At 40.4% G+C, this 12,967-nt stretch overlaps 1 protein-coding gene across 4 annotated transcripts in view; it reads left to right on the top strand.

The window, feature by feature from the left end:
- foxj3 (forkhead box J3) overlaps nt 1–8,798 on the top strand; it is a 72,668-nt gene extending 63,870 nt beyond the window's left edge. For 3 of the 4 annotated variants that reach the window (XM_069690833.1, XM_069690829.1, XM_069690830.1), the window contains 6 exons: nt 360–534; nt 2,658–3,152; nt 3,743–3,844; nt 4,419–4,610; nt 5,191–5,289; nt 5,429–8,798. In XM_069690833.1, coding sequence (XP_069546934.1) covers nt 360–534; nt 2,658–3,152; nt 3,743–3,844; nt 4,419–4,610; nt 5,191–5,289; nt 5,429–5,541 — 1,176 coding nt within the window. In that variant the 3' untranslated portion in view covers nt 5,542–8,798. The remainder of the gene's footprint in view (nt 1–359; nt 535–2,657; nt 3,153–3,742; nt 3,845–4,418; nt 4,611–5,190; nt 5,290–5,428) is intronic. The other variant, XM_069690832.1, reaches the window with a different exon arrangement.
- The last annotated feature ends 4,169 nt before the right edge of the window (nt 8,799–12,967 follow it).

Raw genomic sequence — 12,967 nt, 5'->3', positions numbered from 1 at the left:
CAGAAGTAAACACTGTTACAGTTGCTCCTCAGAAGAATCAAACCGTCCCGAATATATTTGACTTGTGTTTGACAACCGCTTTGCGCTAAATATTCTAGCGGTTTTCTGCTTTCTGTTTTTGTGGCTCCATGACCAGACGAGCACGGCAGGTACATTTGAAAAGTATGCATAATTGATGTGTATTTTCAAACACTATAGTGCGCTTCTTTTAGCATTGGTAGTCCTTGTAGTCTGTGGTGTACTTGTACTTGTAGCAGAGCCTTAGCGAGTGTGGTCTTTCACAAATTAAACATTAAACACGATCTCATTTCACTCCCTTTGCTAACTCTTTAGCGTTGTCTATCTCTTCCTTTCATCAGGTGACCAGTCACCCAGAGCCGGTGTCCCAGTCTATGAGCCTCCAGCAGCCCCCCCAGTCCCAGTACAACATGCCAGACAGGGACAAGCAGCTCCTGTTCTCAGAATTTGAAGATCTCAGTGCCTCCTTCCGCAGCCTTTACAAGTCTGTCTTTGAGCAGTCCTTCAGCCAACAAGGTGAGTGGCCTCGCCGGAGCATCAAGTAGAGCCTTGATAGAGAGCCAAAGCTTCACTTATCACAGACCGGGATCTCAGAACGATTTTCCTACTGTTTTCTACAGTTTGTTCTAAACAGCTGGCGCTAATGAGGTTCATTAAGAAGTGAGCAGGTATTTAACAGGCTGACTTGTATTTTCATAATCTTTGCCTAAGAAATGTAGAAAAGACCCCATTTAAAACTCAAAAACGGAGTCTAACGGTTCATGTCTTAATATTTTATTGAAGGATGTAAATAAATGTTACTGCCTTTATTTTATGGATAATAGTCTACTTATAATTTTTCACACTACATGAAAGTTACCGTATTGACATCTTGTCACGTCTGAAAGGTTTTTTTTCGTGTCTGCAATGTTTCACCAGGAGGGTGGAAGAGGTTACAGGCAGCCCAAGTCCTCAGTAAATCTGTTGGATTTGAGGTTCATTTGTCATAATGAATGGGGGAAGTTGTATCATATAATACATATTGGTGGATAAAGCACAGCTTTCCAAAAGGCTGAGTCCCTGCAGAACAAAAAGCGGTTTTGCTCGTAATCTGATTGACTGATAAACATAGAACACTTGACAAGTGAGTGGTGAGCAAAGTAGACTGAGCTTTCTGTGCATAACCTACTTTTACAAATCAAATGCATTTCATGCTAATGTTTTCAAAGAGTTCCTTTCCTTTAATCTATCATCTATGTTTCATTAGTTGAAAGTTGTTACCTTTTTTTATGCGCATAAAAGTGAAATCTCTTAGTCAGACAAGCTCTTGCAATTAAAAAGCGTAAATAATCGAGCTAGAGGATTTCACACTCTGCCGCTGTAGACAGTGAGCTAATTCACTGGCTTTGATAATAGGTAATGAGCTCGCATTATTATTCTGGTGCCACGTTAATTGCTTTCTGTATTTCCCTAGTTGGACAATGGGCTTTCTGTGCCGATAAGAGATGCACCTTTGTCACCCCTGCAGTGAGTGTTACGTGGCGATTGTTGAGGTGCAGGGCCACAGTCAGCTCTAAAAGCACTCCAGTGAAATAGGTTTACTGTGCCAAAGCTGTGAAGGACAGTGCCTCTTAAGACCACTCCCCGCCTCTCAGATGATTGCAGTTGGGTGTGCAGATGTTCGTGCTCCAGTCATGTCTGTTCAAGAGCTGTGCGGCAGCGCGATGAATTTGTAAAAGACAATCCAGTGCTTTGCAGCCATAGAGAAAGACGATGTAAACGCAAGCTTATGAACGTCAGAATCACTACCAATGCTGAGTCATTCCCGGATATGACAAAATGGCAGCTGGTTGGTCTCAAGTGTAGAACTACTTAAACATGTGAGGCCCACATCCCATTACTGTAAGATGTTAAGATAGATTGCCTTAAGTAGCTTGTTTTTTTACATGATGCTTGTGTTTCTGCTGAAATGCTTTGTACTTTTTCAGCTCATTCAGAAACCATGTTTGTGTGCGTGTGTTGGAATTAGTGGTTTCATTCATTCAGCTGGGGCTGCAGTGAAAGATATTTTCACTGTCAACTCATTTGTTGATTATTTTTTTCGATTAAGTAATTTTTGGGGCCCAAGGTAGGTGACATCAATAATTTAATTGTTCTGTAATAACTAATGTTCCAAAAACCCAAATATATTCAATTTACATGAATAAGAAACTGAGGATAGAAACAAATACAATTTAGAAACGGGAACAAGTTTATTCAAATAAAATTTCACAATTAATTTCGACAATTAATTAACTGTTTAAGCTATTTTTCAAGCCAAAGCATTTCCTTCTTTCAGCCTTTTCAGTGTGAATATTTGCCGATTTCTTTTTTTCTCTTTGATTGTGTATTGAATATTTGGTGGTTTGAACTGTTGGTTAGACAACACTAAACTTTTTATAATGTCCCTCTGGGCTTTGGGAAATGTTTTCTGACGTTTTATAAACAAATACATAATTGATTGATTGAGAAAATAATATGTAGAATAATTTGATGTCAATAATCACAATTTGTATCCCTATCAAACATTTTTGCTTAATTACTTGTTGACTGATGAATCCGTGATTGACTCTTCATCTCAGCTCTCTTACGGCCTTGTGTTGATGTGTTTTGTCTCGTAGGTTTGATGGGCATACCGTCAGATTCCTCCCAGCAGACCCACACCTCCTGCTCCTATCAGCACTCCCCCAGCGGCACCATTAGCACTCAAAACAGCCTGTCAAACAACCAACCCAACAGCCACCCCAACAGCCACTCCGCCAACAGTGGCCAAGTGCCCCTGTCCCATCCTGCCCAAGCCCACCCTGGCCACGGCTCGCCCCACGCACAGCACCTCTCGCAGCACGGTGGCCCCCACAACCAACACAGCCAACACGCCCAGCACAGCCAACACAGTCAGCACCCACAGCACCAACAGCACCCCCAGCACGCTGCGCACTCCCAGCACGGGCAGCACCCATCGCAGCACCCGTCCCACGCCCAGCACCCGCAGCAACACACGCCACACCCCTCCCAACACACGCAGCACAGCCAGCACCCTTCTCAACACGGACAGCAGCACCAGAGCCTCTCCCACCAGCCCCATCCTACCCAGCAACAGATGGCCTGCAACACAGGTAAGACCCTCTTGTCTGTCACTGCCTTCACGTGAACCAGCGTTGTCGCCTGTCGGTTTCTCTTCATCCTGTTCATCACACAGACGCATGTCAGCTGGAGCAAAGACAACTTGTTTACTGCTGAATCATCTGGTTTCCTCTATTTTTTTTGGAGACATTAAGCTTCGAGGAAGTGTGTTAGATGCCAAACAGAAAACCAGCACCTGATTTATTATCTGTGCTGTTGAGAACAAAGCAATGCCGAAGCCTGCGACTCCTGCAGGCTTTACAGAGTCGTCTGGCTCCTCCTAGTGGCCACACCACAGTACTTTTAACTGCTTGTAAACTCTTTTTTTATTTGGTGTTACCTTCTCATTCATTTGGCACTGCAAGACTGGCTGCACAGCTATAAAACTGTGACTACAATAAAAAAGGAATCATCTGACTTTACAGCCTTTCCCACAATAAAAAACACTTAAAGTAGTTATTGAAAGATGCAATTAGGACTAAATCTGCATTTGCTCCAGAAATGAACTTGGAACCGAAATTACCTGAGTTTCATCTCTTATGTTGTAATGTTACCGATAGTGTGCTGTGTGTGTGTGTTGCAGGTTTACTGTCTGACTGGTACCCAAATCTGGATGCACTGAAAGAAAGCTGTCGTATTGCTAGCAGCTATAACTGGGCTGATGTCGACCTTTCACCTTTCCAAGGTGCGGTTTGGACACTACAAGTAGATCTCATAGCACTTGCAATTGGAAATTGTACTGAAATAATCGTATTTATCTAAGATTAAGATTTTACAAGATTCCAGCTTTGTCTGTCAGATTTACTTCATGTCTTCTCATATACGATTAGAAGAAGCAAACATTTAAAGCTGGGAGCTGATGGTACAGGACTGCCCCAGCTTTTGATTGAGTGCTGAAGTGTTGACACTGTGGAGTTGATTACGAGTTTAATTAAACTGAGCTCTTCAATTAAATAACACTGCCTTCAAGTTTAATTACCAAAACACTGAGCTCAGCAGGTCAGTTTATCCAATTACAGTCTAGGATTGCAAGGTAGGATGTTTTTTTAAATATCACACTGAAGGTTACTGACATAATGAATATATATTACAGCCAAGTTTTTGCTTCATGTTTGTAAATTAGTTTCTCATTAACTAAATTTATATTACGTGGTGCAGTTTCATACATTTCATTGTCACAAAGGCATTTTAGAGCAGAGAAGTCGTCTCATCGTTACTCTGGTGTTTGTATGCTTAAATGTGTGTTTTATGTTCCCAAGGATTGAGAGAGAGCATGAGACAAGCGGAGTTGAACAACTGGTCTCTGGAACCCACCCAGATCGCGGACCTCTGCTCGTCCATCAACCAGTTTTTTGCCCGCACCGGTGTAATCCAGCCACAGGGGGCAGTGCAGCCCTCTGTCTGCCACGGCTCCATGCACACCAACAAACCCAGCCAGCACCTCACCACAGGTAGAACAGCCGCTTCTCATCACTTAAGTGATATATTATTATGAAGAGACAGAACTCAAATCTTTACCTCTGTTGGGAATACATTCATCGACGTAATGTCTCTGGAAATTTGTTGGCATGAAGGCTCTGTTGCCGTGTTGTCTGGTTTGGTTTCCTTTTTTATGTAGTCGTAAAATATATAAATGTTAAATTGTAAAATGTCAGTGTGTTCATGATGTATTTTTGTTTGCGAACAGATATGTGTTTATCTGAGAGGTTTCAGAGTCCAGGTATCAAAAATGTGGTATCTAAATAACGAGACGTACTAAATTGTAGAGAAGCAATTCGGTCTTGCTATAAAATGAACAAACTTCTGTACCCAGACCTGAAACACATCGCAACTGTTTAAATTTACATGTTGTTTTTGGCAGTTTGAGACACTTAACAGATTCTTTGCTGTTAAGTGACACTGCATACTAAATTACACAGCAGGTCCTCCTCCCTCTAAAGACTAATTATGTTTAGATGAATAACTTACTTACTGCGTCTGAACAGGTAATTGTTTAATTATGGCTGAATGAAGCTTTGATTTTCTCATCAGGAAATCTCTACATGGACTCCAGACAGAGCATGTCCATGATGGGTCCTCCAGGATATCCCCACATGCCCCCCATGAGCGGCACAGGACCCACAATGACAGGTGACATGTAGACACAGAAGAAACATGACTAAAAACGATCACCATAATGACAACTCTTGTGCAATTTCTTTTATGCACTCACTCACCAAATTCTTCTTGTCTTCTCCCTCTCCTCTGCTTTCTCTCCGTCTCTCTTCAGGACACCATGCACAGATGAACCAGCAGCACATGATACCTACCAGAAACTTCCAGATGCATCGCATGCCAGCCGACGACATCCAGGATGATTTTGATTGGGACTCCATTGTCTAGCCCCGAGGCCTCCTTTTTGCAAACAGGCGGGAGCGAGGAGAGGAGGTGGAAGCCAGAGGAAACCGGGCTGAGCCGAAAGGCCGCAGGTGGAGGAGGCCACTGTGGGTGGGATGCGGAAGAACATTTGACAAGCTTTGGAGAAACACAGACTTCAGAGTCCTGACAATTTTACAGAAGCAAAACGTTGCTAAAAAAAATGTTACTTTGAAGACAATCATATTTAGTCGGACATGTTAAAGTGATTGCTTACAAACTTGTCCAGAGACGAGTAGAACTCATTCACGTCTAAACCACATGCTCCTCAGCTCCTCAGACAGCCCTCTCCCCGTCCCTAGCGAGCAGCCTTCCAAAGTCCGAACCCCTCTCCCTCCCGACCCCCTGCTCCGTAACTGTTATGTGATTTGAGCGACGTGTTCAGCTTGTAATTCTTCTCGTGTTGACATTGGCCTCCGCTGCCTCTTGGATGAGTTTATCTCTCTCTCTCTCTTTTTTTTTTTTTTTTTTTTTATTTTAAACTTTGTTTTGTTTGTTTCTGACATTTTTGTTTTTAAGAAACACAGGCCGTCTCTGTGAGTAATGTGATGGTGCTCGTTGGTCACTTTTGGGAGGAAGTGGGCGCCACTGTGGCTGAATTGGTGGTAAAGTTAGGTTTACAAAAACTGAGGTTTTGAACAGGGTGTTAAATGTTTAAGCAGGCTTGATATTAAACAAACCAGGAGACAGAAAGAAAGTGAGATCACAGAACGTATCGTGATCTGTCATTATAGCCAACCAATGTGATCATGCTCACTGCAATAGAGTACTTATGGGAGTGCAGCGATTTTCTTTCCTATTTCTCTGTCTCAAGCACTTCAAGATGAATGAATTGGATGAGAGTAATCAGAAGATGAAAGTAGGGAAGTCTGACATTTGAATCTTTTTCAAATTCATTCAACCCAAAGTAACGTGAGGTTCAGGTCCTCTGTGTGCATCATGTTGATCGATACTTGCTCCACCAATCACAAGCTGTTGTAATGTTAAAGACAAATTCACATTTAATGGTAAAGTTCATCATTTTTCGATAAACAGCCTATTGATCATTAAACAAGACATCATCTTTCAAAATTATTAAAGTAATCTGCCAGAGACTGATCGATGTATAGGCAAGAGGATATTACTGGCTGATCATAGCTAATTACCGATTATTATCGGTATCGGTATTGGCGTATGTGTCGGCCAATCAGCAACAGGAAGCTGCAGCACTGGAATGTTAAATTGATTCTTCATTTTGTTTTAAGTCGGGTTGTATGAGGTACTTATCCACAGTCAGTGTATATACCTGCCGTAGATGCGGGTCGGCACGTCCCCAGTTTGTAGAAGTACTGACACAGAAGCTGAGCAATATACTGCTGTAGATGGGGTCGGGAACAAAACATATTTAATTCACCTTGACAAAAATCAGCCATCAGTTTAAGTGTACGTTATATTTAGAACACTTTCACTGTTTTACTTTTGCTATCAGATAGCCTTTTCTGACGAGGAACTTGAGCTGGTATATCCATCTATGCTCTCGTCAAAGCCACAAGACTCCTTTGACAAAACCAGCTATTTTACCTTGCAGAACACAGGAGTCGCTGGTCTACTGCAGCCTCGATGAGTTTGTCCTGTGTTATTGTGTGACTTTGGTTGTGTTTCACCACGTTAGTTTGGATCCGAACCAATGCCAAAGTCGAACCTTCTGTGCCGGCACAGCTGCATGCTTCTCCAAACTGGGAACTTGCCGACCCTCATCTACTGCAGGTACTGGTACTGGATAAGCACCTTATGCAACCGCACTTCAAACAATCTGAAATACCGCTTTAAAGACGTGTTTGGGATCATTAAGAAACCTGACCTTTTACACCGTTTTTGGACCACAGGTCACTGATTGGTAAATTATAAACTCTCCAGTGTCCCGTTCAGCATCTTATAATCTTAATTCTTTAATAAACAAATAAAAGAGGGAAATATCCATTAATGTTGTTCATGTAAACAATACATCAGTACAAAAGCTAATTATTGACCTGAGAACTCTAACATTGGTTTGGGCTCCAGTTTGCAACAGAGGCTTTGTTTAAGTCAGTGAGGTTTGTTTTAATAAATGGATAGTTAAGACATTTTAGGAAATGTGCTTCTTCCTTTGATGCTGCAACTTAGTTGAGAATATTGGAAATAAGAGCCTGCAACCAGAAACTCTTGGCTTATCTTAACACGAAGACTAGAAACAGAGAGAAAAGTTTGCCCAGCTCTGTCCTAAAGGAACAGAATCTGCCTGCCTGAGCCTCTAAACGTCCATAATTAACACATTACATAACATTCATTTAATGTGTTTAACGGTTGTGCTGTAAAAACAGCAAGTTCTGTTTTTACAGGGGTTTTGTGTCAAGACTACTACACAGTGATTTTCTAGAAATGTAACACGTGAATCAGTGAATTTTACAGATGCAGAAAGATAGATTTTGTTACTTGTGGACAGAGACAGGTTAACTCTTCCTCTTGTTTTAATTCTCTTAATTTGAAGCTAAGCTAACGAGCTGCGGGGGAGTAACTTCATTTCAATCTTCTGATCTAATTCTAGCAATAAAGCGCAAATCTCTCAGATTGTGGAACTAGTCCTTTAAACAATTACTCTGATAAAGTAAAATATAAAGAGTCCATATGGAACAGTTTGAAATCTCACTGACTTTAAAACAATGCAACTAGATAAGAAAGTCATAATCATGATAATTAATACAAATTAATGCTGATTCACGATCAATAGAATATACAATACATACATACACTTATTGAACTTTAGTTCCGTCAAGAAGGCACAAGTGTCTCTGATTTGAGTGAGTTGCATCCAGATACATCCAAGTGCGTTTTTGATGCCGCAGCAGTTTATTATCACTTCTGACATTTAAATTATTGAGATCAGATTCTAACTGCCCGATGTGTTTTTTTGTCATTATAGTGTAAGATTTTGCTATTATACAATCACAACAGAATGAGAAATGTGACTCCTTATACAGTACATAAAGAGTGTATGTGTGTTGGTTGAACATGTGTGTGTGTGTGTGTGTGTGTGTGTGTGTGTGTTTTGGTTTTATTGTAATTTTAAGGCTATGATTGATGGCTGCAATCATCTCTTTGCTATCTATGAGCACAAAAGCAGATGCACACAGTGATTAAAGACTCGATTCGAGACGGGCGTTTTCGTGAAAGGGTTTCTCAAGCACAGAGCAGGGAGATCAGTGGTTCTGGAACAAGTGGCTCCTCAGTCAGACAGGTGCTGAACTTTAGAGACACTTTGTTGAAACAACAAAAAAACACACACACACACACAAAAAAAAGGCCCTTTGCACACTTTTTGTTTACTTACCCATCTTAAGATGCAAAGCACCTCCTGGATCTAGAAAGCTAATCTCACACATTAATTCAGTCATTTATTCACTTATTCATCATTTCACTCAAACTATCTGACAGCTGGAACATTGGCCACAGTTGACAATAAACATGATTCCTCTCCGCAATATTGCTGAACTGTATACAGTGCGCTGCTTTTACGTCACTGTGCGTCTTTGTTTAAAGGAATAGTTCAACATTTTGGGAAATATTGGCTTTCAGACGGCGTTAAGTGAGAAATTGATTCCACTCTCATGTCTGCACGGTGAACGCGAAGCTGCGGCGAGCAGCCAGTCAGCACAGCTCAGCATAAAGACCGGAAACAACGAGCCTTTCTGTGTCCAAAACCTGCACGGCAGACCCTGAACAGCTCCCCTATTAACACAATATATTCTCAATTTATGTGAAGCCTTGACGCTCGGTTTGTATTGTGGCATAATTGTCACATGCTCTCGTACAAAAACAAACATGGAAGGCGACGGCCAGCTTGCACTGTTTATATGCAGTGCAATTTGCGCTAAGAGAGGTGGAAAAAAAAAAAAAAAAAAAAAAATCCCTCCGTATCAGTCCTCCAGTGGAAGGTTCACTGACATGATGCGGAGACATTTCTTCTGCCGCAGTTCGATCAGTTTCTCCTTCATTTCAGTTGTCCAGTGCACTCTCACGCCACCAAACCTTCACGCTGACCATTCGTCTTCGGCCTCTCCCGGGTCTCCCGCGAGTAGGCGCCATTGGTCAGTGATTAAATCTTTTGTTGAGTTTACTAAAACAGTAAAGTAAGAAGCAAGAAAGACTTGAAAAAGAAAAAGAGTCGGCTGAAGCTGCAGTTTGTTGTTTCCGACCCTTTTTACAATATAAATTCTATTACGCATCGACAACTAACTTCAAGAAAGGAAAAAAAAAAGACTGTATCCATTTATATTTGTTGAATAAAAAAAAAATAAAAAAAAAACGTAAGTGAGCTACATGTTGTCAGTTCCTCGCTGCAGCTGTTCCATGAAATATTTTTACCCTACAGATTTCAGCACTTATGCTAAGCTAACATTCTCCCAGCTGTGGCTTCGCATTCACCTTAAAGACATGAAAGAAACTTCAATTTTCTCATCCAACTCTCAGCGAGGAAGCAAAAGAGATTTCATACCAACCCAAGAGTTCAAACAATTCCGTGAAGACAATTTAGCTTCTATGGGCTTTAGTAGGTGTAGTTTTTATTTCATATTTGGATGACAATCATGGATTCTTTCTTATGATTTTATAATATTACATAATAATGTTGTGTTATTTTGAGAAAAGGCACTTTCAAGTCTCACACGGTCGTTTTATCGGACATTGTGGAAGTTATTCAACCAGCCCAGTTTTATACTGTAAACCTTGTGTTAAACTGTCCAGAGCTGCACTGTGCAGAAGAAGTCAAGTTCTCTTCTTTGAACCGATGATACTGCCGTTCATTTTTATATTTTCAGCTAATAGTTTTGTTTAATTTTTCCTGCCAATCATACTTGTCCGCTTCTGCTTCTTTCTTGCCATGTTTTTGTCTCTCTGTTTATCAAGTGTCCACTGTATGTGGAAGATTGCCTCACCTGTGGATGTCAACAATTACTTTTTTTTTTTTTTTTTTTTTTTTAAAAGGTTTTATGCAACTGCCAGGATTTCATAATCAGACAGGATACTTAGTCAGCTGAGGTAACCAAATCGAGACTCTTTTGGGTGAGTGTGGGCCAAAGGACTGCAACTGAAGACAGCAGCGAAAAGGAAAATCGTGCGTATTCATTAGGACTCTATGGACCTGAAATAAGACAACATCCTGCGAGTCCTTGGTTGGTGTGAAGGTGAAGCATTTCGGCTCTTCCGGGTGAAGGCCGTGAACACACAAGCTACTGTATGAGCACATCAGCCCACAGGGAAAACAAAAGATTGGAGCAAATGGATGTGGCTAAAAGGGAAAAAAAAAAGAAGAAAAAAAAGGTGAAGACAATGACTGGATGACAACCACAGTTTTACATTATGTCCATCTGTGTGTGTGTGTGTGTGTGTGTGTGTGTGTGTGTGTGTGCGTGTGCGTGTGCGTGCGTGTGCGTGTGCGTGTGGGTGTGTGTGCGTGCGTGCGCTTGTGGGAGTTTTAAGTTCTTTTTTTTTCCAAATGACAATTTAAGTTTTGAAATACCGCTGGACATGTACCTGCCAGAGAGATTATTATTATTATAAGTGGGGGAAAAAAAAGATTACAAAAAAAGAAAAAAAAAAAAAAGTCTTGTTACAATATAGGAGAGAACTGCCAACATCTACTGCTGATTGGGGCCTGTTTTATTCAGTGCTGGTGTGTTGTTGTGCTTGTACATATATGTCTTTTCAATCATCCCTTTTTTTCCTCTTGGGGGTGGGGTATCAAGGCAGAGGGTGGGTCTTATTCATGAAAGGAGGGGGGGGGAAAGAATAGAGTATTTTGTTATTGTCCAATCAGAGGGTGACAGTATGTATATATCTATATTGTATATATGTGATGAAAATGCGTTGGCTTTTTGTGTGACACTACCTTTTACCTGTACTATGGTTCTACATTCAGTGTTTCAGTGTTGATAATATATATTTGGTTTGTGTTTTATTTTTCAGTTTTTTTGATTTTGTCTTTGTCATTTCTTGTAATTTTTTTCTCCTATATGTCCTTTTATTTTTGTTTGTTTGTTTGTTTATTGCACGGTTTATTACTTTTGTTGTCCAATGAGGTAACACAGCTACTCTTTGTATTCGTTTAGTGCTGTAAAATAACTCAAGTGTTATTAGAATTGTCGATACCACCGCCCACCCCACCCCCTTCCCCAATATGCATGAATGGCACTTAAAGAAATAAAATATGGTAACTTCACTGTGGAATAATGAGCTGTTGGAGCTTTTTTCCTGAAGACCAAAGCCCATAGTAAATTATAATATATCAGTAGTAATAATAATCATAATGATCATCTTTATTTATAAACTTTTCTAAACGAAGTGCTTCACACAAAAACAAACCTAGAAATCAAAAGAAACTGCAAAAGATCAAACAAGCCGTACATTTCCATGGATAACTTAAAAATCAGAAAAGGCTCGCCAATACAACTTTGTTTTAAGAATAGATTTAAAAGATGTCACTGACTCTGCTGACCTGGAGTACCACTATAGAGCAGACTTTCCTGTAGAGATTTCTGTTACTCTTAACGAGACAATTTCATAATTTCAGTAACGCATCTGAAAAAGAAAAGGAGAAATTCACAGAATATTCACATGAATACACGTTCCCTGTTCCCCTCTTATTTCCTCACTGTAAACAAGCTGCAATTACATCTCGTGTAACTATTACAGGGTTATCAGTTGGTTCACGGCAAATATTATTACAAATACCCACGACTGCCATTTTTAAAACAGCACAGAAACCTCTTAGCATTTCTAAACCATGTGATGCAACCACTGCCCAGACTGTGGAGACACCAGCAGCTTAATTTGGTGTGATTGTGAGAGGGGGGAATATCCTCTGTGAATTGATGTGTGGCAAAGTTTATTATATTTCAAGCTCTACCTCAGTTATTGGAAGGATTAAAAACAAATATGTCGTCTCCTTGAAATGGTAAGTGTATAATTTCAAAATATTTTGCTTGGCATAGTTTGTATGTTTCAGACTTGATTTTTAAGATTTTACTGTTGCCTTTTAAGACACTTCGTAGCCTCTCCCTCCTATTGAACTGACCTGATTGTTCCATATACACCTGTCTGAGATCCTCAGACAAAAAACTTGTATCTGTTCCGGAGACGCATCTTAAAAATAAGGGTGACAAAGCATTTTCAGTCAGAGCCCCCAAGTTATGGAACGAGCTGCCTGAGGAAATAAAGTCTGCAGAGTCAGTGACATCTTTTAAATTTCTTCTTAAAACGTACTTTTATCAGAGAGCCTTTGCTGATTTCAGTTGATTTTAGAGATCAACTCTTATTTCTTTTATACCCTGTTTTAATTTGTTTTCATGGTTGTTTTATACGATCGCTGTGCTTCTAGAAT

Source organism: Brachyistius frenatus, unplaced genomic scaffold, assembly GCF_029030835.1.
Source record: "Brachyistius frenatus isolate BFR_SWC_R1_liver_20210118 unplaced genomic scaffold, ASM2903083v1 Contig_10, whole genome shotgun sequence".
Classification (NCBI taxonomy): Eukaryota; Metazoa; Chordata; class Actinopteri; family Embiotocidae; genus Brachyistius; species Brachyistius frenatus.
Note: the sequence above shows the minus strand (reverse complement) of the source record. Positions and strands in the feature narration are given on the sequence as shown.